At 37.5% G+C, this 25618-nt stretch overlaps 3 protein-coding genes across 8 annotated transcripts in view; 2 read left to right on the top strand and 1 right to left on the bottom strand.

Moving 5' to 3' along the window:
• Positions 1 to 5900, top strand: tmed5 (transmembrane p24 trafficking protein 5). The gene is made up of 4 exons (XM_056262782.1): positions 1 to 298; positions 1260 to 1357; positions 1445 to 1625; positions 5670 to 5900. The coding sequence occupies exons 1-4, from the start codon at positions 119 to 121 to the stop codon at positions 5886 to 5888; spliced, it is 678 nt and encodes a 225-aa protein (XP_056118757.1). The 5' UTR covers positions 1 to 118; the 3' UTR covers positions 5889 to 5900.
• A 3035-nt stretch (positions 5901 to 8935) lies between these two features.
• pigc (phosphatidylinositol glycan anchor biosynthesis, class C) lies at positions 8936 to 11461 on the top strand. The gene is made up of 2 exons (XM_056262781.1): positions 8936 to 9025; positions 9980 to 11461. Exon 2 carries the CDS (start codon positions 9983 to 9985, stop codon positions 10859 to 10861), a length of 879 nt encoding a protein of 292 aa, XP_056118756.1. The 5' UTR covers positions 8936 to 9025; positions 9980 to 9982; the 3' UTR covers positions 10862 to 11461.
• Positions 11462 to 12232: 771 nt separating this feature from the next.
• The window catches only part of dnm3a (dynamin 3a), a 57588-nt gene continuing 44202 nt past the window's right edge, over positions 12233 to 25618 (bottom strand). For 2 of the 6 annotated variants that reach the window (XM_056262776.1, XM_056262777.1), the window contains 4 exons: positions 23397 to 23561; positions 22018 to 22253; positions 20124 to 20279; positions 12234 to 12661 (listed from right to left, as the gene is read on the bottom strand). In XM_056262776.1, coding sequence (XP_056118751.1) covers positions 12622 to 12661; positions 20124 to 20279; positions 22018 to 22253; positions 23397 to 23561 — 597 coding nt within the window. In that variant the 3' untranslated portion in view covers positions 12234 to 12621. Of the gene's footprint in view, positions 12662 to 20123; positions 20280 to 22017; positions 22254 to 23396; positions 24003 to 25618 lie in introns of those variants that run through there. The other 4 variants (XM_056262779.1, XM_056262780.1, XM_056262775.1 and 1 more) reach the window with 3 other exon arrangements.

The following is a 25618-nucleotide window of genomic DNA, read 5'->3' as shown; positions in this document are numbered from 1 at the left end:
CTCAAGTTACAGAATTCCCAACTCGTTTGGTGAGCTGTCCCAACTCTCGAGCAGCTGCTGAAGTTTATATAAGAACAACTTTCATCGGTTGTTGTTAAACTATTATAAGTGTAGGAAGATGCGGTGGAGTATAGAGTTGTTGAGAGTGTGTGTGGCGTGTTTATCGTTGTGTGTTTCTGTGATAAGCGCTTTCTCTCAGTCTCTGGACAGTGATTTTACCTTTACTCTACCCGCCGGACGCAAAGAGTGCTTCTTCCAGGGTATGAAGAAAGACGCTTCGCTGGAGATCGAGTACCAGGTAACGTTAAAGTTACCTCTGAATATCTCATTCTGATTCAACTTGAGTAAAGTTGACATTGATCATTTTGCACACGTTGTAAATTATGGGTACTGCCCACATTCTTGTTATGGTAGCTGCTATCAATAAAGTATTGTAAAATAGATATGAGTCGATATGATATAGTGCGTCAATGACAAATAAAGGTCTCCAGGATAATAAAGAGTATTTGTAATTGTTGTATTCATCAACAAAACAGAACAGCTTAAAGTATCACAAAAATATCAAGGTAACTTTAAAGTCAAGAGATTTAAAAAGTGAATTACATTTCTTAATGTTTTAGAAAGCCATTTTGAATTTAAAGCATTGTAACCTTTAAAGTTTGTGTGACAATTAAATTAAAAGAAAAGAACTAAAGGTTTTAATTCATTTAAACAGTTGAAGCAATCGTGAGTGAATATACTTTTTTGTACAGCAAAATAACGTGGTTTTATTTTATTATTCTAAACTATTTTAGTATAATAATAATGAATACTTTAAATACAAATGTAATATTTATTCTAATAATAATAATGCAAATATTTAATGTTTCCTAGCTAATATTTTACCTAAATTAAATCAAATTAACCAACCTAAATTAGTTTTGTTTTACCTTAATAGTTAGCACATATGTATATAGGCTATATATATAGCTGGTTGCAAAACATTCTCTTTCAAACATGATCTAATGCAATAAAGTATGCTGTGTTATGAAAATTGGACTTGAAGTTGTGACACAATACAGAAGTTGGAAAAGTGACACAATGGAGTTAAAGGTCATTTTTGGAGAAGGAAAAGTACCAATAGGACTGTGACTGTCTGTAGACTTGCGTATTGATTCTGTAACTTGCCCATGGTAAGCTCAAACCTTCATGTTGTGAGGCCAGAATCAGCAGATCCTTCTGTTGACTCATCATTAATGGAAATATATGTCTTTGTGTAGGTTCTGGATGGAGCCAGTCTAGATGTGGACTTCCACTTGCACTCGCCCAGCGGTCACGTCATAGCCTCCGACTACAGAAAATCTGATGGGGTTCATACGTAAGTTTTACCTCCAATCACAGTTTAGTCATATGCACTTGGCGTTCTACTGCCCGATTAACCGTGCTTTTGCTTTTTGTGTGTCAGAGTGGAAACAGAAGAGGGAGACTACATGTTCTGCTTCGATAACACATTCAGTGCTGTTTCTGAGAAAGTCATCTTCTTTGAGTTGATTTTGGACAATATGGGTGACGGCGAGGAATCAGAGGACTGGAAAGCATACGTTCAGGGAGCAGATCTTCTGGACATGAAGTTCGAGGATATCATGGTAAGAATGACGTGGCAAACAAACAAACTTTTTTTACACGAGAGGGTCTCGGTGTTGGTCAAAAGATTGGGGTTAGTACGTTTTTTTAAATTTATTTTTTATATATATATATATACACACACACACACAAATTAATTATTTAAATTATTATTATTCTTATATTATTCAGCAAGAATAAAGCCATTATAATAAACACTGTTCTTTATGAGGAACTGAAAATTTACCACAGTTTCCACAAAAATATTTGTGGCAGCAGTTACTTTGATGATAATAATAATAAATGTTTCTTGAGCATCAAATCATCATATTAGAATGATTTCTGAAGGATCATGTGACACTGAAGACTGGAGTAATGATGCTGAAAATTCAGCTTTGATCACAGGAATAAATTACATTTGAAAATATATTAAAATAGAAAACAATGTTTTAAAATTAAGCTAATATTTCACAATATTACTGTTTCTCTTTATTTCTTATCAAATAAATGCAGCCCTGCTGAGAATAAGAGACTTCTTTCAAAAAAATCTTAATAACTTTTGAACAGTATATAATTTAGCTTGTAATATTTTTAAAACTGCCAGGGTTCCCATGTTCATGGAAAATACCAGACGCATCAATAAATCTTTACCTCTCTGGAAAAGAATTTAATGAAATCTAAAAAAAAAAAAAAAAAAAATTATAGTTATGCTACAATATTTAGCAAGAAATTGGTCTTTGTCAGGGTAGTCTTTATAAAATGTTTTTAACAAGCAGTAGTTTAAATCAACAGGAAATATAAAGTGAATTCATTGGTCAAAAGGTGTGGTAGCCCCAAACTGCTGTCATGGAATGTGGATTAACAGGAATTGAACATGGAATATTATTCAGCTAATGAATGTGTCACAGACATTCTTGGAATGCACTTCCAAGTGTGGTTAAATCCAATTTTTTCCAAGTCAGTGGAATAATGTATTTCCTATTCACAGCCATCAGCCAGGGTTCTCAAGTTTTATCAAAAGCTTGGAGTGAGATCACATGCGGTTAGGGGAGGAGCCCCGCCCACCCCGCCCCCCAATTTTACCCATTGTTCATAATTAACCAGCACAAATTAAAATTATAATAATTGGTAAATCTGATAAATGAAAGAGCAATTCATCACATCAAATATACTCTTTAATGTTATATTTCAAAATTACTAAAATATAACAAATTGCTCCAAACAGTTTGGAAAAACAAATCTTTTTGCATTTTTCCCTGACATCTTTGAAAAATACAAATGCAATGGCAATGATTATAATGTATGTTTTGACAGGATATAAAATAATACCCAGAGCACTCTGCCTTAATACATGTAGCCTAATGTAACTAGAAAGACTATTAATACAGTATAATATATAATTTAAAATAAAATTCAATTCTTCAATAAACTTCATTCCTTCCCATACCCACTAACATTTCCCTTAGCAAAAGCTTCTGGCTTGGTTGCAAAGTAGTTGTAGAGTTTTTGACTGCATCAATAATAATGTATACGATTGGCTATATATTAAATGTTCTAGCCTAAAAATGTTAGACGAGCTTTCTTCCAACTTACCTTCTCCATCACGACGTGTGTTCGCGCGATATTGTTGGTTACCTAGTAACGAACGTACGGTGGCCGAGAATGTGTGTGCGTACGTTCGCGCGATGGCCGAGAATGTTCCGTCAACTTCAGTGTGGTTCGCGCATCTATGTTGCCTAGTAACGAACGCAATCTGGCCGAGATACGGACGCGCTGGCGGCAGGAAACTTCACTTTGTGTGCCTGCGCCTCGTATACAACGTTATATAAAGCTTGCAGGACAACTTGGTAGGCATTGCCTTTTCAGCGTGAGAAATACATGGTGTGGCGTGTGAGCGTGTGAACTGGTTGAATTGCGTGTGTCTCACGGCCAATGCGTGAGACTTGAGAACCCTGCATCAGCATTTGGGCTTGAATACTCAGGTTACACTGACCATATGCCAGCAGTCGCCTTGCTTCTGTTCAAACAAATGTCACCTTTAACAGACAATGTAGATAACCAGACAAGGCATGCCAACTACCAGCATGCAGTGCAGCCACAGGTGGTGTCAATGTGACCCAGAGTGCTTGTGAATGACATGATTGTGTGCTTCTCAAACGGAAGGGAAGGGTTCCTAGTAAGGCTGCATACCTCGGCCGCCACGTCATCAAACGCCACCGAAGGCCATCTCATCGATTTGAAGAATTCTTTAAAAGGCAGCCTTCGTTTTGCGTCCTTCATTCAGCTCATTTTGAAGGATGCATCAAGTGGATCCTTCATGTCCTCCAATTACCCACAATCCTTTGCACCCATTTCAATTCACGAAAAAGAGCTGATGGAAAACGAGTCGGCACTGAGCTTGTCTGAGTTCATTATGAAATGTAAGACAAAAAGAATGTTTTCGGAGATTAATGCATACATGTTGTCTTGTTTAGGTGTAAAGTAATCACTAAACACTAAACTGCCATTAATATAAGTTACTGGGAGACCACAGACGGCTGTCATTCACTGCATTGTATTACCAGAAAGTCAGCTAATATAAAGATTTTTAATATAGAGTATTTTTCCAATAAGTTTTAATAGTAGCTTCGTGCCGGGAGGGGAGATGTGTGACGTAGCCATGCACACTCACTAGACCGTCTCATTCTAGGCCTCGCACGGATGAGAAGCACCAGAGGCCACTAGCTTATATATTAATAAGTACAAATACTTTGCTGTTTTTCTTGAAAGTAGTGTATATAAATAAACTGATTCTATGTTAACAAGCCATTTCAGGAAGCAACAGGAAGTTTTCTAATTAAAATCACATCTGTGCAGGAAATTGTGTGTTCCTATTGGGTCAAAGTGTTTGAGTTTACTTTGTTTACCTGCCATTGTTTCATAGTAGAGATTTTATCGACTCTAGTTCTCCTTAGACCTTTGTGTGGGACTCTTTATGTCTCGGCTGTTGGTTATTTGTCTTTGAACCCTGAAGACGTAATAAAGTTATTTGAAGGTTTAATTGTTGAGAATACTGATGGAAAACACTATTTTCTACTCTTCGTCGTCCAAAATACACAGAGACACTCTGAACTTATAAGGTTACAAAAGATTTCTTTCTCATAAAATTCTTGTTCTCTTGAACTTTTTATTCATCAAAGAATCCAAAAAGAATTATCAGTTTCCCAAAATATGAAGCAGCTGTTTTGGACATTTATAATAATAATAATAAATGTTTTTTTGAGCAGCAAATCGGCATATTAGAATGATTTCTGAAGGATCATGTGACACTGAAGACTGAAGTAATGATGCTGAAAATTCAGCTTTGCATCACAGGAATAAATTATATTGTTAAAACATGAAATTAGAAAACGGCTATATTAAATTGTGATAATTTAGCCTTGTTGAACATAAGAAACATTAAAGTGCCCCTATTACGCTTTGTCAGATATTACCTTATACACTGTAATATAGCTGTTTGTGAATGTAAAAGGTCTGCAAAGTTTCAAAAAAATCAAAGCGCACCACAAACAATTATTGTCTCCCAAAAGAAATAACCGATTCTGAACTGTCTGAAACAAGTTGTCAGTAATTCCAGTCATCCTTCCTTCTCAAACCTATGTAGGTTTGTAACAAATTTGCACAATACCAGCCTGTGGTCTTCATTGGCTACCAGACGAACAACGTCTACTTGGACCCTCAAACACTGTAGTCGTAGCTGAGGCCTGGAAGATTGGCTCATGTTGTTGAGAAGACGCTGCGAATCCACTTTGATGCTCTTCGAAAGGATGAGGAATCATGCTGGAATGAAACTGACGCCATCATTACTGTTTGTATCACTGTGTATCAAGCGCTGAAATTCAGATATGGTGATAGGGCATTTTGTTTCTGACACGTGCTGTAAGCAGTAGACCAATCACAACAGACTGGGCCATCTGACCAATCAGAGCAGAGTAAGCTCTCGGAAAGGAGGACTTGCCGACCTCAAACTTTTGAAGGTTAGTGTATGTTATTTAAGATTTTCATTTTGAGCGTGTCTTTGTGTGCAGGACACCATCAACAGCGTGAGATCTCGACTGGGAAAGAGTCTTCAGATCCAGACATTGCTGAGAGCATTTGAAGCCCGTGACCGAAACCTTCAAGAGAGCAACTACGATCGAGTCAACATGTGGTCGTGCACCAGCCTTTTCCTCATGGTGATTGTATCTGGCATACAGGTCTACTTGCTGCGCAGCCTCTTCAATGACAAGAGGAAAATAAACACATAGCCTCCTCTGCTGCTGCTACTGACTGGAAAACACACAGACGCACCTCTCCCTCTCTCTCTCTCTCTCTCTCCCCCATCCCTTAATATTAATCTCCATCCTCCGTTTCGTCTCATCAAAGTGTCCTTGGACTGATGATATTGCTGGAGTCTCTCCTCCTCCACTCTTTTATCCCTCTTGCCTTGTTGCGATGAAGACAATCATTTTCTGCTTGACACCGCCGATAAAATGAGAGATTGAAGTCGATCTCTAAACTGCTGCTATGTGACGGATCTAACCAGGAACATGACTTCATGATGTTTTAAGGTTTCAAAATGTGTTCTTAGACTATCCGAGAACTAAGTTTTGTGTTTTTGTATGACACCATGTTTTATATTTCACTGTATCACGGGTAGTATACTGAAATCTTCCAGGCACTGATAAGATACACTGATATGCAGCAGGTTTCATATTTTTGTAAAAAACTAGCTTAGTATTTTGAAATTAAACCATTGTAAAGCGTTCATGAGCCGTATTAATGTCTGACTGTTTTAAAAGCTTTTTCATATGTTACCAATGGGCACACCCATGCCCATGTTTGCTTTACCCATCTGTCACTGATAATCATGTGAATTTAGACACACCCAATACACCGATGCGGTGACCTTCTTCTTATTAACACATTTTAATGGCGCTATTTTTTTTGTCCAGGTCCATTAATTTATTGCAATATACATTAAAAATGAAATTCATACAACGGCTTGAATACACCTCTTCTTTTATTCTTGTTATTTAATTTTTTTTTGTCAAAGTGAAAAAAAAAACTGTCCTGATGTCATAATGAAGAAAAAGGGCACATTAAAAGAATGAAATTCTCGAAAAGAAAACCTTAAAGAGATAGTTCACCCAAAAATTTTAATTGTCATCATTTGCTCACCCTCAAATTGTTCCACAGTTCTCAAATTGTTGAAAACAAAAGAAGATATTTTGAAGAATGTCGGTAACCAGACAGTTGACGGTAGCTATTGACTTCCATAGTAGGAAAATAATACTATGGAAGTTAATGGGGTCCATCAACTGTGTGGTTACGGACATTCTTCAAAATATCTTCTTTTGTGTTCAGCAGAAGAAAGCAATTCATACAGGTTTGGAAACACTTGAGGGTGTGTAAATGATGAGATAATTACAATTGTTGTGTAAACTAACCCTTTAAGTAGTTTTTCATAATCGTTTTTTTAGAAAAAAAATATATTTAAAAAAATTTATTCACCGAAAAAAATACATATATATATATATATATATATAAAGATTTTCCAACAAATCATGTCATGTGACCAATTTGCAGAAAGAAAGAAAAACATAAAACAAATGATGTCATTGAGAGGACTACAGACTCGTGACTGTATGTCAAGGTCAAGAATATTTGATAATATGACCTTTTTATAACGTTAGTTCAGGTTGTGAAATGTCACGTGGTGACGCTCTTTAAACCTTAATGATATTTATGAATAGTTGATGATAATTGTAAAATAAAATAATTTTTACCTTAAAAACACACTTTTTAACTTTTATGGGTGTGCAATCGCGTGTATTCGAAAATACGTTCGTGGTTACACGATATGACTATCTTTTTTTCTCGAAAATGGTATAAAGTTTCTCTTCCTTGGTGAATGTGCTTGATTTAAAACAGTTTGAATGGCTATTGTGTCTCAGTGCAGGAACACTTGTCGAGTGACGCTTGAGCTATTTTTGTGTCGTTACGACACGACGACAGCAGCCATCTTCCGCTGAGAGTCACTGATCCTGTGGGGATTTGCTCTCACAGAGTACTAATAAATGAAGTTTACTGCTCCTCTTTTGCTTGAATTAAACTTTCTTCTGTGCTTAATTTCTGCGGTTATCATAGTTGCATGGTTTTTAGTTTATCTACTGACAAGTTCAACATGTATAGTTCCTGGTTGAATAAAACGGCCTAATTAATTATGTGAATTTATGTTTGACGGAAACATGCTTGATTTTGGAGATGGTCCTCACTGCAGAACATGAAATCCACGGGGAGGAGTCGGATCCAGATCCAACTCCTCCCACCTTACATATACCTAAACCTACCCATCTCCGCCCCCTGATCCCTAAACACACCCCTAATCCCTAAACCCACCCCTAATCCTACCCATCTCCACCCCTCGGATCTTGATCCGACTCCTCCCTGTGGATCTTATGTACTGCATTGAGGTGCTACTGGGATTTTGAGCGTCGGGTTCGCAGAACCTGTTCGACTTTCTGTAATGAATTTCGAAACATATTTCGCCACCTGCTGGCTGCTTTTAGAGCTGCAAAGCTGCCAATTTTCAGCTATCCTTTAACTAAACGAAACTATCCCTTTTTTTCTTTTTTTTTTCAAATAACACTATCTGAAAACATTTTGATTGTCATAGCCTGATGTTATTGTAAGGTTATATTGTGAGAAAAGGCATGGTTTTGGAGTAAATGCACCTGTCACTTACTTACTTAAACGTCCAGGTACGTTTTTTTATACGTTTTTATATTTTAATTAAATTATACTAATGTATTGTGTTATATTAATAACCCATTTAAACTCACCGAAATAGTCTACAGCGAGTCTGCTATAAATGGCAGTGCAGTATAAAGTATTTTGAACATGTATTAGGGCCTATTTAAAGGCTCTATTATTTAAATATTAGCAAGACGATTTATTTACATTATAACAGTTTTTTTTTACGTATTGTTAACATTAAAACAAAATATGATAAATATGAATTCTCTTTCCCCGCAACCGCCTGATTCAAGGGTTTTCAAACTTTTGATGATAAGGACCCCAAATACAATGATCATCTCGTGATAAATAAATGCTCTAAAAGTTCATTTGTTCTGTGTGATTGGACGACTGGCCATTTCACACTGATTACAAGTGAGAATGAATAAAACCAAACATCCTTTCACTAACTCTTACGTTAAAATCCCAGTATCCCACCCACGCGTTGAGAAGACAGTTGGAGGATGTAAGTAAACGAGGCCTGCAGGTGGCGCTCTTCAGCCAACACTACCAGCGGTCTTTTGTTTTTGTGGTTCGTCACTTCCGGGTGTGCGATGGCATGACCATAGAGTAGACAGTAGTGGGTCAAGAAAATCCTGCTGATTCTGTAAGATATTACAATTATTTTCATTTGATCAAGTATATGTTCGCTATGAATTACATACTAGCGTTAGCTGTTGTAAGATGACTGTAAGTTGAATCTGTTGTTGATAAGATTCAGATTGACGTGAGAAGCTGTTACTCTCACGCAGAGTAAAGACGAACAAAGGTTGAATTTTTGTGTAACGTTAATAATATTTTGATTGTAGTCCGTTTTATTTACTCAGTTGGAGATTTGTTAGCGTTGTTCCAGGTTTTGTGGCATTTAAAAATTATTTGAACATTTATTTCAATCCTTAAAGAAGCTGATAAAAAGGAATGCCTAAAAACGCTAAAATAGTATTTGTTATAATTTGCTTTTATATATTTAGGTATTTATTTAGATAAAGTCTTTAAAAAAGTCTAGAGCCGAACAAAGAGGTTGATTTTGTGTGTGTAATAATAATATGATGTCACAGTAGGCAATAATACTTTAATACCTAATTTATTTTTTGATTTATAAATACGTACGTTTTATTTACAAAAATGTTGATTTCTTAAAGTTGTTTGTGGCATTTAAAAATGATTTGAAAAGTTTATTTCAGTCATTAAAGCAGCTGAAAAAGCAATTCCTAAAAGCTCTAAATTACTTGCAATATGTAACTCTTCTCAAGTTTGATTTGTTTTTTATCTTTATTCTTATAAATTGCTCTTACATATTTTAGTATTATTTTAATGCCTTAAATATATTGCAAAGTCTTAAATATATATTAAAACAACGTGTTTAACAATGATAAGGCCTGTTTTTTATTTGAAAAAACTTGTATAGTAGTGATGTATCATATATATGTAGTATAGAATATGTTTTCATATTGATCAGACAACAGCTTTAAGTCCAATAAATATAGTGCCTCACTCTCTTTACCCTGATAAGATGTACAGTATGTAGTGACGAGGGGTTGTGTATGGTCCGTTTTGACAGGTGATGGGGGCAGACAGCGGTCCCGGAGCTCCTGCAGTCCCGTGGCGTAAAGTGCTGTATGAACGCCAGCCTTTCCCAGACAATTACGTGGACCGGCGTTTTCTGGAGGAGCTGCGGCGCAACATCCGAGTCCGTCAGTACCGTTACTGGGCAGTAGTGCGTGAGACGGGGCTCATCGCACAGCAGGTGTCCTGCGTGGCTGTCTTCCTCACATTATGGTCTTACATGGAGCAGGGAGACCTGGAGCCATCCCTGGTGTTGTGGGTCTGTCTGGGCTGTGCTCTGCTGGGCTACGGCCTCTACGAGATCCTGGGAGGCGCTTGTGTTCGGGAGCGCACGCGACTGGCCGACCTGCAGAGCGCCACCATCTTCCTGGCATTTACCTTTGGGTTCTCACCCGTTTTAAAGACTCTGACCGAGTCTGTTAGTACAGATACGGTGTACGCCATGTCAGCCGTAATGCTCCTGGCTCACCTGGTGTCTTTTCCATATGCTCAGCCCAGTCCGCCGGGCAGTCTTTCCCTCAACGCGGCTCTTTTCGGGTCGGTGTGCCTGGCGTCCCGGCTGCCTGGCGCCCTGCATACCTTCACCATGCTGAGCTGTGCCCTCCTGGTGTTCGCTCTCTGGCCCTGCCTGCTGCACCGCATGCGGGACAAGGCGGAGTGGAGCTTCCCGTGGGCAGCGGTGCTGGTGTGTCTGGCTGGAGTCGGGGGTATGGGGAGCCTGTGGCCCGAGGGGGCACTTCTTCTCTCTCTGGCACTGTTAACATTAACGTTACTCTGTCCACTGTTATTAGTCCTCCTGCAGAGGCACAAGGACAATATCCACGGTCCTTGGGACGAGGCAGAGATCAGAGAGGACTTGTCCCGATTCCTGAATTGAAACTGCCTACAGGATTTTAACACTGTTTTAAATGCTTTTGAGAGTCTTTTGCACTTTGATTAAAGGGATATTTTATCCCAATATGAACTCGTTTACTCTTGTCGATCCAAATCTGTATGACTTTCTTCTGTAGAACGCAAAACAAGATATTTTGAGTATCTTTTATGTTCCACAGAAGAAAAGTCACACAGGTTTTGACATGAGGGTGAGTAAATAATGACAGAATGTTTGTTTGTGGGTGAACTGTCCCTTTAAGCTCAGGGATGAAAAAGAACTGTTACTGAGAAACTACATCTCATTTTGCCAATATAAAACGTAACTATTAAATGAGTGAACCTCATTAAAACATATCCAGGTCACATTTAGCACCGACTTGAAAAGAAAAATCAAATATGAATTTATGTTTTACTTAAAGTCTAACACAAATAGCTAATTCCCGCACGCTGCTATAGCTCGCAAATCGTATTTTAATGCAACGTTTCGGTCATGCGACTTTCATCGGTCATTGTTTTGGTGCCTGGTGAAGATCGCATGAATGAAATGTTGCATTAAAACACGATTTGCAAGCTATAGCAGTGTTCTTCTATTTATTCCTATGCACACTTATAGGATTTATTTTATGTATGTTTTGCCAGGAGATGAAGCTCATTTTTAGGATAAAAAATCGTAATGATCCTATAAATAGATTTAGAAATCTTACTTTTTTTAAGCAAAATTATATCATTTTGGTGTTTGATCCAGACATGTTTTGTGATATTCAGTCAAACTGTATATATGAGAGAAGGGAGGTTTTTATTAACAGTATAATATATTGCCAAATTGTTAATAAAATACAATGTATAAATTGTTTTAAAAATGCTATAATTTTAAAACACTGTATTGAAATTTACTGTATTGATTTATTTGAATGGAGGCAATAGCAAATCCATTTACAATTGTTGAAACTGTTGTGGACAAACTATTGACCACTAGATGTCAGTCCTCTATCAGTCCCATGCTTTGCTGCAACGTTCATTTGCTCATCTGGAACAGCACAGCAGCAGTCAGCAAAACATGTCTGCCAGTGTTCAACTGAAAGAATATCCAGTAATAAGCCTTTGTTGGCTTTTCGTAAGTATCATTTATAACTGACAGAATACAAGCTTATATATAGTCTGTGTGACATTGCAATAAAGTTGCCAAATTAAAGCATTCTGTGCAAAATCTATGGGAACTTGTAAGTTAGAATTTTCTAAACTAGACTAAACTAATGTTTGTATGTTTTTTCACATTTTTGAAGAAAACGAGAGCGGCACGGTTATTGTGGGTGGTTTTGAGATACAAATCATGTCTCTAACACAAATGGTGTCAGAAATGACACACTCAAGTTTTAAACGTTGGCTTAGGGGTCGGTTCACTAACCCTAGTCATGATGAGCAATAATAATAACAACAGTGATGCTGGCTTTAGTAAAGTCCACTAACTACAGGAGAGTGTTGGACTTCTTAAGCACGCAGTATTTACAAAGTCCAAAAGTGTTTTTATTTAAGCCTGTTAAAGAACTGAATGAAACTCACATTGCAAACATATGTACAGAACAGGAACAAACCTCTGCAGCATGACAGCACACTGCAAAAAGACCATCTGGAGATGAGTTTTGCTTAAACCAGAATCTGTTTTGATGGTTTTCCTCTGTGTCTAAGATGTGAATCTTTGTGAAGTCTTCTTAATGAAACTTTAAGCTGATCTTGTTGGCGCTCTCGCAGGTGGGCATGTGCGTCTCAGTGTGGCTGTTGAGTGGGCACCGCCGGTGGCTGTCTCCTGTAACACATTAGACATAACCCGAGCTGTCAGAACAGACTCCCATAGGTCACTGCTCACAGCTCTGCCAGTTCAGCTAATGGAATCAACAACAATCTCCCATAAACTGCTCTGCTGCATATGTTTACAATTGCCTGCGAGTGTGTTTTGTTTTGGGAAAATGAAAGCGAAATGAACACAAATGGCCAGATCACATCAACAGGACTGAAAAGAACACAAAAACGATTTTTCTTTAGACGGGCCACAAATGAATACCAAACCCTGCTGATTTACACAAGAATCTGAAGAACAAAAAAAAAACACAAAAGGATTCTTAAGAAAAAAACATGATTGTGAACGAAATATCAAGAATTTTTCCTTTTAACCTTAAAAGCGATTACTCTTGCTTTGAGATTTTTCTGGTAACACTTTACATTAAGGATCAATTTGTTAACTAGCTAATGTACTTGTTATCACAAACAAACAATTCGCACTTCTTTTACAGCATTTATTAATCTAGGTTAAGGACATTTATAATTTATAATGCAAAAGATTTCTAATTTAAATAAAAGCTATTCTTTTTAACTTTCTATTCATCAGGAAAAAAATGATCAGTTTCCACAAATATATGAAGCAGCACAACTGTTTTCAACATTGATAATGACAAATGTTTCTTGAGCATCAAATCATCATATTAGAATGATTTCTGAAGGATCGTGTGACACTGAAGTAATGATGCTGAAAATTCAGCTTTGATCATAGGAATAAATTACATTTTAAAAGATATTGAAATAGAAAACAGTTATTTTACATTGTAATAATATTTCACAATATTGCTGTTTTTACGGTATTTTCAAACAAATAAATGCAGCGTCGGTGAGCTTAAGAGACTTATTACAAAAACATTAAAGCAACACCAAGTAACTTTTCCTCTGCGGTCGCCCTACAGGTTGGAAGCGGAATTGTCCATTACCGCTGTCGTAAATAATTTATCCTAGCGCATCCTACTGTCGCACGCACGCTTGCGGTTTATCCAGCACCGGATTTGGAATGAACGATGTCCACAGACAAGGTAGAGTATGTTGCATGATTTCATGAAAGTATGATGTATTGCGACATCAGAAACAAAGAAAAACAAAATAATGACTATTGTAACGCTTGACGTAAATCAAGTCAAATTTGTAGTTTTCTTAAGTCTCATTAGAACTACAGAAACGCGACCCGATCTGGCGATCTTACATAGTGCGGTTATAGCAGATATAGGACCGCAAAGCGAATCCAGAAGTGCCTTTCACCCTGTTACGACTTAATGAACCACTGAAACGATTTTGGAAACATTATTTTAAGGTAAAAAATCTTACTTAGTGTTGCTTTGAAACATTTTATTTAGCAAAATCAAATGTTTGAATGGTAGAGTACACAAATACATTTTTAACAATCATATATTTTAACAATATAAAAAAAATATTGTTGGTTTAACTTTAAGTAGTAAGTAACCTGGTTGTCTTCAAATTTAAGTTCATTGAAATGAAAAAAAAAAAAGGTAATAAAATGAAGGAGATTGGTTTAATCAACAGAAACTCAAAATATTTTGTTATCTGAACCACATAATTTATCCGATATTGTGATTAAGGTGTTTGGCCAATCACAACGCACTGGGTCAGCTGGCCAATCAGATCACTCGGGGCTTTTTGAAAGGAGGGGCTTTGTAGAAATCAGAGTGTTTCAGACAGACTGGTAAACGAGGTACTGCTATAATGTACAGTATATGAAAAGAATGTTTTTTTGAACATTAAAGTAAATGTTAACCTATTCTATTACACCCAATAAACAAAATAATGAGCTTTTAAAATAGCATCATATGACCCCTTTAACTAATTTAACCTTATCGTAAAGTGTTACCGTTTTTCTTTAAGGAGTTTTTTTTTATAGTGAATTTTCTAAACCCTTTTTTTGCCATTCTTAAAGCTGAAGTTTGATCTCTAGCATCACAAGACAGAACTGCAAGTATAATACCATTGGTTACACAAACAGATTCACGTGACTGTTGCCGTGTTGTGCTGGTCAGAATGCTCAAATAAAAAGCGCCACTGTGTTGGACTTTTCAGGGAAATCAACTGAAAAATGACTTATACTTGTCTCTACATCTTATGTTGGAATAGAAGTTGTGTAACTTTGAAAATGTAACACATCACCTTTAATTAGGCCCAAAAGACCTAATTATTGTGAGCTGACCATGTTACAATCGCAGGCTATGGTGTCGGTATACGTCTTGACTGTGTGTGTGCGAGTATGTGTAGGGGGAATATGAGTCCAGCATTCCTGCAGAGCTGGTCCTGGAAAGATCCCTGTGGAGACTCAGGAATCTCACTCTCTAATGGAGCTGGCAGAAGGAGCAGCTCTCCGAGATGGGAAAGAGAAGAGAGTGGCTTTTATTTTTCCTGTGCTGCGGCGAGCACAGGACTGCGGTTTCACAGAAAGAAAAAGAAAGGATGGAGACGACGGAAAGAAAAGCAAAACAACGCTTGAGGAAACATGCGAGATCTTGCAGCCTGGAAATGCCAGGGGGTTTACTGGAAGACAGAAAGAAATGCAGAAGTTAAAAGTACAAGAAAGCACTACAGACTCCTGGCGTGTAGTTGTAGGAGTGGATGAGGTGCAAGAGAGACACCAGTCACCAGGTTCTGTCACTGTCCACAAGGCCGAATCTGGTCGGGGGTCACACTGAAGACTTCAACTGAAGGTTCAAATGAGTTCTGCAAAAAGTGAAGGAGAAAAAAAGACAAGGGGAATGGGGGTGGAAGGAAAGAGAGGGAAACTTGGAGAGTTGGGATGAGTGATGGTGAGAGGAAATGTGAAAAAGTGAGTGGGAGAACTAGAGAAAGGGGCGACGGGGGGAGAAAGAGAGAGAGAGAAAAAGCAGGAGAAAAAGGGTGGAGGTCCAAACTGAACCGTTTCTGAACACAAAGGAAATGAGGCAGAAAAGAACGAGAAAACTGGGCCAAAAAGTGAAGGTAAAGAATGAGAGAGCGGGAAAGAGAGAGATCACGAGGGAGAAACCGAAGAGAGTACTAAAAGAGACGAACGCCAAAGGAATGGTGAGAAAGGAAAAGATAGGTCTGTTTGTGAATACTGCATACTGATATGACGGTTCGAACAGGAAGTTGACCATAACCTTCATCCAGCGCTCCTTTAATGAGGTCATGCTTCTGGTTTGGTTTATTCCTGTTCATATGAAATACAAAACATACCAGAGATATCCAACACAAAAATCACAGAACTATGAAATATGAGAAGCCTTCATAAACGGTCTCTGGTGATTCGACTGTGACATCAAAACGAGACGAGAGCAAGAAGAAAGGAGGACAGCGGAAGAGAATAGAGACTCTGCGCTGAAAATGGGGAATCAAATATGAAAAACACATTTTCAACAAGACCTCCACCCATCTCAAGTGACCTCTGAATCTCGCTAAGAAATGCCCAGATAATGTCCCATGCCCAAATCCAAAGAAAACAAAACAAAACATATAATTTGTATAAAAAGGAAATTACGTTTATTTTTAGCATTATTAAGATTTTTAGATATTGTGACAATACGTATTACTATAAAGAAAAGGACAAACAACACATCAAAACATTATAATTATATTATAATATGAAATCTTATAATGAAGAAGATTTATATATATATAATAAATGTATACAAATTAATTAATAAAAATAACAAGTATAATATCAAATTTGAATTGGGTAAAAAACATTTAATTTTTTTTTGCATTGTGACATTCTCATAATATAAATGAAATATAACATATTAAAAATGTTACATTAAAATTGTAAAATTAAATACAATTGAAATTGTAATAATTTGAAATACAGTCATGGTCAGTATTATTGGCACCCTTGGTAAAAAGATGGCTGTAAAAAAGTATCTGCATTGTTTGATCTTTCATTCAAAAAGTTTGCAAAAATTGAACCTCTCATTGAAGTAACAGAATTTGAAGTGGAGGGAAAAAAAATAACATTATGTAATAAATGTTTTTCTCCAAAACACGTTGGACACAATTATTGGCACCCATAGAATTTAAATATCTCTGAAGTATATTCCCATTAATATTTACATTTTTTAGCACACCAGGGTGACTAGGAACATGTTCAGCCATGACTTCTTGCTTCACAGGAGTTTAAATATGATAAACACAAAGGCCAAATTCTCTTACGAATCTGCCTGGAAGAGGACGAGTGTCTATGTTGTCTTAATGCGCAGAAAGGAGGAACGTTTGAGTGGCCAAAGACTCTCCAAGGATCACAGATGGAGAATTACAGAGATTAGTTGAGTTTTAGGGTCAGAAAGCGTGAACAAAATTATCAAACGGTACCTACATCACCATATGTTGATTTTTTTTTTTTAAACACACAGGTTTCAAGAAAAATCCTCTCCGCTCATCCGAAAACAAACTGCTGCATATTCAGTTGTCAGACACGACTGGAACTTCAAAGGCGACCGGATTCTGTGGTCAGATGAAACTAAAAAAAGAGCTTTTTGGCAGCAAACCCTCCAGATGGCCACAGTTAAATATACCACTGGATCTTTAATGTTGTGGGCCTATTTTTCTGCTGGAGGTCCTGGGCATCTTTTTCAGATGGTGTCGTGGATTCTATCAAATACCAACAGATAAAAAATTTAAACCTGACCACCTCTGGTAGAAATCTTATAATGGGCCGTGGTTGGATCTTCCATCAGGACAGTGATCCAAAACAAACATCAAAATCAACACAAAAATGTGTCACTGAGCACGAAATTAAGCTTTTCCCTTGGCCATCCCAGTCCCCTGACCTGAACCCTATAGAACATGAGTGGGCTGAACTGAAGAGAAGAAGCACCAACATGGATCTGGGAATCTGGAGAGATTCTGTATGGAGGAATGCTCTCTGATCTCGTCAGGTGTTCTCCAAAATCATCAGACATTATAGGAGAAGAATCAGAGCTATTATTGTGGAAAAAGGAGGCTGCAAAAAGTATTTAATAAAAGGGTGCTAATTGTCCCATTTATTTCATAAAGAGATTTTCCCCACATTTTCAATTAATTTACTTCAATGAAAGGTTAGAATTGTGTGCATTTTTCTGAATAAAAGATCAAAAGGATTAGCAATGCATATTTATTTTTACAGGCTTCTTTGTTCATATTTACCAAGGGTGCCAATAATTCTCACCATGACTGTATATCAAATATAATTGTTTCATATACTGATTTAATTTATCATAATGAATTATAAATCTTCCTATAAAGAGAATATAAAAAAAGTGTTTAAATTTTTTTGAAAAATAATTAATATTTTCATATAAAGTGCTACTAAATAGATTTTTATATAAAATTATATGAATATAAATGTAATATCAATATTGAATTGGTTATTAATTAAAATTTTAAATAATATATAAAATGCAAAACAAAACAAAAATAATAATAAAGTGTAATACAATTGAAATCATCCAGACACCATGAGTTTTTGTGCAATAAATCATTATAAAATAAAGTCAGAAAACACTTAAACACTAGCATGATGTATAATTAAACACTATACCATGAAGTTCTATATGAATTCTACATCTTTCTTGGGTGGTGAATTTATGACCTTGACATTTTTTGACAGTTTGTGTTTTACCTACAAATACCAACATACTTTCAATGCAGTGTTCCTTGAAAATTTTGAAAAGCCTTAAAATGTAAATATGTTTGCCTGTGTGATTGAGTAATGACATATGTTGAAGTTAATGTTCTTCTTTTTTTCCCCTTCACACTGAAGACCATATGTTCATGTTGTGTGGAGACATCAGTGTCTGTGATCTAGTGCTGTAGTTTTGGGACCGGAGAGCACGTGGTCTCATCTATCATGCATATGAAGGTAGGTATGCGTATATATCACAAAGAGTTCTGGTCTCTGAGCGCACCGCTTCGAGACTAATCCTAAAGACGGATCCAAGAACAAGCCTCGCTCTTGGGACACAGAGAGTCCTATTAGTTGTGTTCAGTACGAGCATAAATCCCAACATTTTGGGAACGATAGCAGAACTAGAGGATCTTAAATAGTTTTTTAACAATCATATGCTGCCATGGCAGAATTATCGTATTTATGAGAAAAATGCATATGAACGTCACCACAATGCCATAATTGCCAGTGGGAAAATCTGTAGCTGGTTGCAGCAAAACCCATCGGTTCAGAAAACCCTTAATGATAATACCCTATAATTATAACTTAACTGTTTTCTTAACTTAAGGGGTTTGTTGCAACTGAACACTTTCTGACTTTTGGATTTGGGGGTGTGCATGTGAATAAAAGAATCATGGTGGAAGCAATTTTTAAATTGATCTTATATATTAATAAATACATATTTATATTGAATTTATTTAGTAGCAATATATGCTATTTAAACTCAGTGAAAATAGCGATAGATTCTATTTACACTAGACCTATGTAAAAATAGCAGTATTTTCTTTGCAATAGGCTGTGTAAATATTAGTTAGGTGCTATTTATAGTTATAAATAGAGACAGGAAGTATTTGCACCTCAGTGTTGTTGTATATTAAACGGTATGCAATAATAACATAGAGTGTAAATGATTATATTTATTAAAATTATTAAATGGATGCCGCCTTATTGGGACAATAAAGCCCTCCCTACACCTACCCATAACCCTAACCGATAAACACTTTATTATTAAACACACGTTAGACACTTTATTTCCACTTCTTGAAGATTTTCTTCATTTTTTTTTTTTAATAAATGCCTTTCCGATCAGATATGTGATGGGAAAAGACAGTAGAGCGAGTTCGTCAAAAGACGGATTTGCGTCAAAACTTTATGCCATGCGTCTTACCCCTACACTATTGCTACTTCTAATAAGCCAACGTCTTCCGTAATTTTGTCTGGCCCAACCATACGTCAGTGGGACGGAGTTAGTGTAAATACCAACAGAAAGCTGGTTGGTTTTAAAGTAACTTCCGTGTGTGCAGTGCTTCATACATCTCTTTTTTTGCATGCGAAACTTTGCTAAAATTAACGTGACCGCACCTTGTTTCCTAAGCACTTATGAAAGTACAACATAGAGTCACAGGAGGTGAAACTTGGGAAAGAGGAAACCACAAGTTCACCAAAGCTTTCAAGCTTGGAAAACTGTTGAAATACTGTTTAAAATGCTGTGAAGTTACAGGTCACTGAGTTTCATTTAAAATATTCTGCCTATTTCAGTGCTGACGCACCTGATTCCACCCTAGTCACTGGGTATGTTAATAATCAAAGGCTTATTCAGCTGTGTTGTTGATGGAGAGAACACACATGAAATCCCCTTTCATGCAATAAATAAACATTAGTTGATGAATCATGTCGTGGTTTAGCGTACAGAAATTGATTTTGTTGAAATGTACCAAGACTTGGTCTAAAGCAGCTAGTGTGTGACTTCAGGTCCAGATCTGATGTTTACCTGGGAACACCAGGAGGGACTCGTTTGGGGCGGCTGCTAGTGTTTGTGGTGACTGTGCTGTTGGAGACAGGTGGGTCCAGGCCTTCCAAGCGAACTGGTAGAGAAGGAGCAGCCGGAGCAGGATGCTTCTTAGGGATACTATAACCTGGAGGAGACCTGAGAGAGAGAGAGAGAGAGAGAGAGAGAGAGAGAGAGAGGCGTGAACGAAGGGCCCTATTTTAACGATCTAAGCACGGCGCAAGTGCACTTGTGCAATGTTGTTACCGTAAAACTTCAAATAGTAGCCCGGGCTTTTATTTTCCCAAATCGTCGAACTGCACCGGCTTGTATTTGAGACAGGCGTCTATATGAGACCGGCCTTTATAATTTAGTGTTGAGATGTTGTTCATATGCGCGAGGGAGAGAGAGCAAGACAGCGCTCCTGTTGTTTGAAGACGTGAGAGTGCGCGCACGCGGCTGGGGCGCGCGCGGCTGGGGCGCTCTCTCTCTCTCTCTCTCTCTCTGCTCGTAACGCGCCCTGTCAAGCGCAGCAGTCATTCTATTCTACATCACTCATCGATCAAAAAAGGCTTTGGAGGGACGAAAAAATTGCTTTGGTGGCCGCCAAAAAGCGGACGATCTGAGGGTTTTAGAGGATTAAATACAACCCGAAACTAAAAAACAGACCCGGCCTCTATTTGAGACCGGCCGTTATTTACCCAAACCTGCAGCCTAACCAGGCGTGTAAAAGAGACAGGCGTCTATTAGGGACTCGGCTATTATTTGAAGTTTTACGGTATTTAAAGAGCTCGTTAGTAATATGCGCCTATAGACCTTATGTAGCCACGCCCCTTTTCCGCGCTGAGCTCATTGTCTTTTGACTTCCGGTCTGTATTTCACAGCGATCTTGCGTAGTTATGAATGAACGGCTCGTTAAAAAAAATTCCCAAGGTCCATTTGTTAAGACATATGCTTTACAATGCTTATCATAAACATTACAATGCTCATGATAACTTTTGTTAACTCTACAATAAGTAAATCAACTTCACCAGCTAATTACTCCTGGACAGCGATGCCATAGAAATATACAGAGCGACCGCAAAAACGGAAGTTCAAAGACAATATTCTAAAGATGGCGGCGCCCTCGTTTCTCTGGTGCATAAGGTCTATAGGCAGGTCCACATCGCGCATACACTCTGCTTATTACAGACACAGTGACGCGCAGCAGCACACAAACATGCCAAATCTATTTAAGTTGCCTCAAAATAGCAACGGGCCAACAATGCGCCTGCCCTGAACACACCTCTTTTTCAGACCAGCACGCCCATGGGCGCACAGATGGGCGCAAATGCATTTGCTATTTAAACAACGTGGCGCAGGACGTGAAAATGATAACTGCGTCGGGCTGAAACTAGCAATAAACACTTGCGTCGCGCCCGGCGCCGCATTGCACCAGGTATATGATAGGGCCAGAAGGATTAACAGTGTGGGTGGGGTATAACATCTCCATTACCTTTGGAGTCATATGTGTTTACTGGATAACAGTTTTAAAGAATAATTTTGATTCAGACAAATTCTCTAATAAATGGTTCAACAATTCATTTAAAAGAACCAACCCAACTCGTATACTGGACAACACTGTGGGTTTCACTCTACAGCATCCAACACAAGAAAAATTTACTTTCCATGACTTTTAATTTGTTATTAATCTCAATTAGTTTTCTAGGCCTGGAATATTCCATGATATTACCTGGAATCCTTGTGATTCACTCTGTGTTAGTGCCAACTGTCCACCATTAATTATGTGCTGGTTTAAACTCTAGGGGTTTAAACTCTAGTACAGAACAGCACCGCTGGATGATGAGGTGGAGTGATGATGGAGACACCTTGAACAGGAAATGGAGAGGTGAAGTACCTTCGGTGTAGCGAGCCACTGTGAAGCCAGGAGTTATCCACGGGGGGTGGCAACGGGGTGGAGATGGTAGAGGTGGAGATGTCAGTGATGATGTTTAGAGCCTCCTTCAAAGCGGAGTGGGTACGCAGCACCTCCTCTCTGCGCAGGGCCTGTTCAGGAGACTCATCCATCAGAGAGTACTGATCTCCTGAAGAATACAATTGAGCCAGCAACTCAGCGTGGATAAACTCCTCTACCTACGGATGAAGAATATAGAAATATATAAAAAGAAAAGCTGAATAGGAGTTTAGACAAAATGTATAAAAAAATACACTGAGATGATGACATAGTTTTATTCTGCATTAGGATGGTTCCTGCTTCATGTTGAGATTACATGACTAGCTGAACAGCCAACTACACAAAGGCTGTTCACACCAAGAACGATAATTATAACGAGAACTATACTGGCATCCACACCAAGGGACGATAACATTGTGTTTATTATAAGCACGCACTGCAGTTATGTTGTCTGCCACTTTATATGTTCAAGATCTTTAAAGTCCGATGGTTCCTGATTGGCAGTAAATGTTTTTATAATTCATCAGCTGGAAAAATCAATACACAACACATATTGTCACTATCCACGATACGTATTGTTGCATTTTTGAATTGCGTTAAATTGTGACACAATGTATTGTTACACCCCAAGTCGTTATTGTTAAAGTAGTGGTGTGGAGTTCGTTATTCTCATAGAATTAGAACGCTTATTAAAACTTAGAAACTTAAATAGATATCATTTTAGTTATTGTCCTTGAAATTAAACCTTGAATATAAAGTCCACAGTGAAACAAAATAGTCTGGAATTGTTTTTTTTAAATATAAATTGGGCCAAAAAGATGGTACATTTATTTACACCGAAACCTGCCCACACATGGAATCAAAAGTTCATATTTCTGAATATCACAAAATAAAAAAATTCAACATTTCTGACCCAAAATACATTTTGAATACTATTGCTGTAACAATTCAAGTGCAAAAAGGTTTTGAAATATCTAACTATAAAGTTTAGAAGTCTACAGTTCTATATTTAGACATTTAACAACTTTTTACTGTTCATAGTGTAGAATACTTAGAAGTAGAATATTTGTTATAGTATTTAAAAAAAAGATTGTAATAAATAATCTAAAAACAGTTAATCTCACAGTTTCCCTGTGAGAAGACCTAATGTTACCAGAATACTTTTTTTAATAAAATATAGATTTACAAAAAAATACATATCTCTTCATCTTACTTAAAAAGTATTTGGGTAGACATTTTAAAACAAATGCATTTGATGTGATTTCATTGTTTTTCCTTCTGTATCGGATGTTATGTCAGTGTTAGATGCAAAGGGCACAGACATTGTTGATGACGAGGTGCATGATGGTCTTGGGCATTAGGTCTCGAATGCTTTTGTAGACGATGCTCATGTACGAGTCCACCAGGTTGCGGATGGTCTCGACCTGACGCTCTAGCTGAGGGTCCATGGAGAAGCTCTCCGCCTGGCCTGAACTCTCTCCATCCACCTGACCAATCAGAAAAAAAAGACAAATCTGGATGGGAAATGTACAATCAGCGTAGAGGGATGAGAAAGATGTTTCAGAGGGCAATGAGTGCGCATAAATGAAGAGAACTACGCCGGTAAAAAGAGATGTTGGGGGATAAAAAGACGAGAAGCAAGGAAATAATGAGTTTTACTTCAGTGACTGTCGGAGGGGGTGTGGTTGACTTCTGTCAAAGCAAATTATGGGGAACCCTGACAGAACTGTGACATCACTCAACATGTAGCTCCAAAGCATACATAAAGACAGAAAGAGGGGGATGGAGGGGAGCGTGAAGAAAAAAAGCAAGGGAGCTGATTAGAAACAGAGCTCAGAGCCCCCTCCCTCGCTGATCCTCCATGGTGTGACACAAGAGCTGAGGAATGCAGCAGAGCTTCTGACCCCAGAGCACAGCCACCATGAAGCCTGCAGCCGTAGAGTCAAACACACACACACACACAGAGAGAGAGGGAGAAACGCTACAGGAGTGAGAGCTATCCGAACTACAGTCCACTACGTTATTAGAAGGCCTCGATGGAATCTACTTTTTATGCACTGATTTTAGAGCAAAATCTGTAGAATTCTGAGCAATAAAATGTGAAATGTGTCAAACGAGAGGCGCTCCAGTTCTGCAGAAATATCTGGAGGTTTCTGCAACACTCTATGTGCATAGATGCCGTACGGGCCTGGCTATTATGTGTATGTATAATCTCTGTACATTTCTTGAAACACTGCAGCTTGTAAAGAATGGGAAATTAGGACATTAAAAATAAAGGTTCTTCATTGGTTCTTTGAAGTGTTTTAAGGGATAGTTCACCCAAAAATGAAAATTCTGTCATCATCATTCAACCTACTGTTGTTCCAAACCAACACTTTCAGGTTCATCTTCGAAACCCAAATTAAGATATATTTGAATAAGATTTTGAATTAATTTGGAAAATGTATTGAACCAAAACACTGACAAAAAGTTCATAAAGACATTGTTAAAATAATCCATATGAAACGAGCAGTTTAATCCAGACACAATCGCTTTATATGATGAACAGATTTAATTTAGGCTTTTATTCACATATAAACATTAATCAACACCCATTCACATCAAATATGGTAAATGAAAGCTCAAACGTGCTTGCTGGACGTGCAAGAACTATGAGGTTTATCAAGCAAGTACAGTTGAGCTTCTGTTTACCATAATTGATGTCTTCAGAAGACTTGGATTAAACCACTCAATTCATATGGATTTCTTATACAATGTCTTCATAACTTTATGAAGTATCAACATTTTGGTGGAATTGACTTTCGGGAAGGATAGAAATCTCTCAGGTTTCATTCAAATTATCTTTATTTATGTTTTGAAGATGCATAAAAAACGTATTGGTTTGGAGCGACATGAGGGTGAGTAGTACGTGAAGACACAATTTTCATTTCTGGGTGAACTATCCCTTTATGGTTCATTAAAGGATTCTTGAGTTAGTCATTTGGCTCTTTGGAGATTGCCAAATGCTGATGCTATTTCATAGGTTCTTCAGTATTGGTTTCTGGATTCAATAGTTTACTCAAGTTAATATTCTGTAATTATTTACTTTCTTCTATGGAACACAAAAAGAGAAGTTAGGCATAATGTTCACACTACTTTTTTCCATACAATAAAAGTGAATGTGGACAAATACAAAAAGAACAAAAATCATCATAAAAGTTCTACTTATGACTATAATCCAAGTCTTTTGAAGCCATATGATCGCTTTTTGGGGTTCTCATTGTCTCCTAACAAATCACTTGAATATGAAGTTATATGCATACATGCCAATTACGCAAAGGCAAATAAAAAAAGAGCTGCGTCCGAAATCAAATACTGCCTGATATTTGATGAGGAAGAATCTTCATGAGCATCAAAGTTGCGATGAAAAATATATTTTCTTACATATAGTGATGTATATCAGACTGAACCAGACTATTGAAAAAGAAAAAACTTGGTTCTATCCATTGGTTAAAGGCAGATCTCGGGTGAATGTGAGGTTCTATATACATGTTATGAATGTGTG

This window comes from Rhinichthys klamathensis, unplaced genomic scaffold (genome assembly GCF_029890125.1).
Source record: "Rhinichthys klamathensis goyatoka isolate OS25496 unplaced genomic scaffold, OSU_Roscu_1.1 h1tg000196l_1, whole genome shotgun sequence".
Lineage (NCBI taxonomy): Eukaryota > Metazoa > Chordata > Actinopteri > Cypriniformes > Leuciscidae > Rhinichthys > Rhinichthys klamathensis.
Note: the sequence above shows the minus strand (reverse complement) of the source record. Positions and strands in the feature narration are given on the sequence as shown.

Coding starts and splice junctions, on each gene's coding strand:
- tmed5 (XM_056262782.1), top strand. CDS start 119: ATGCGGTGGAGTATAGAGTTGTTGAGAGTGTGTGTGGCGTGTTTATCG. Junction 1,358..1,444: donor AAATCTGATGGGGTTCATAC/GTAAGTTTTACC, acceptor TTTGTGTGTCAG/AGTGGAAACAGAAGAGGGAG. Junction 1,626..5,669: donor TGAAGTTCGAGGATATCATG/GTAAGAATGACG, acceptor CTTTGTGTGCAG/GACACCATCAACAGCGTGAG.
- pigc (XM_056262781.1), top strand. CDS start 9,983: ATGGGGGCAGACAGCGGTCCCGGAGCTCCTGCAGTCCCGTGGCGTAAA.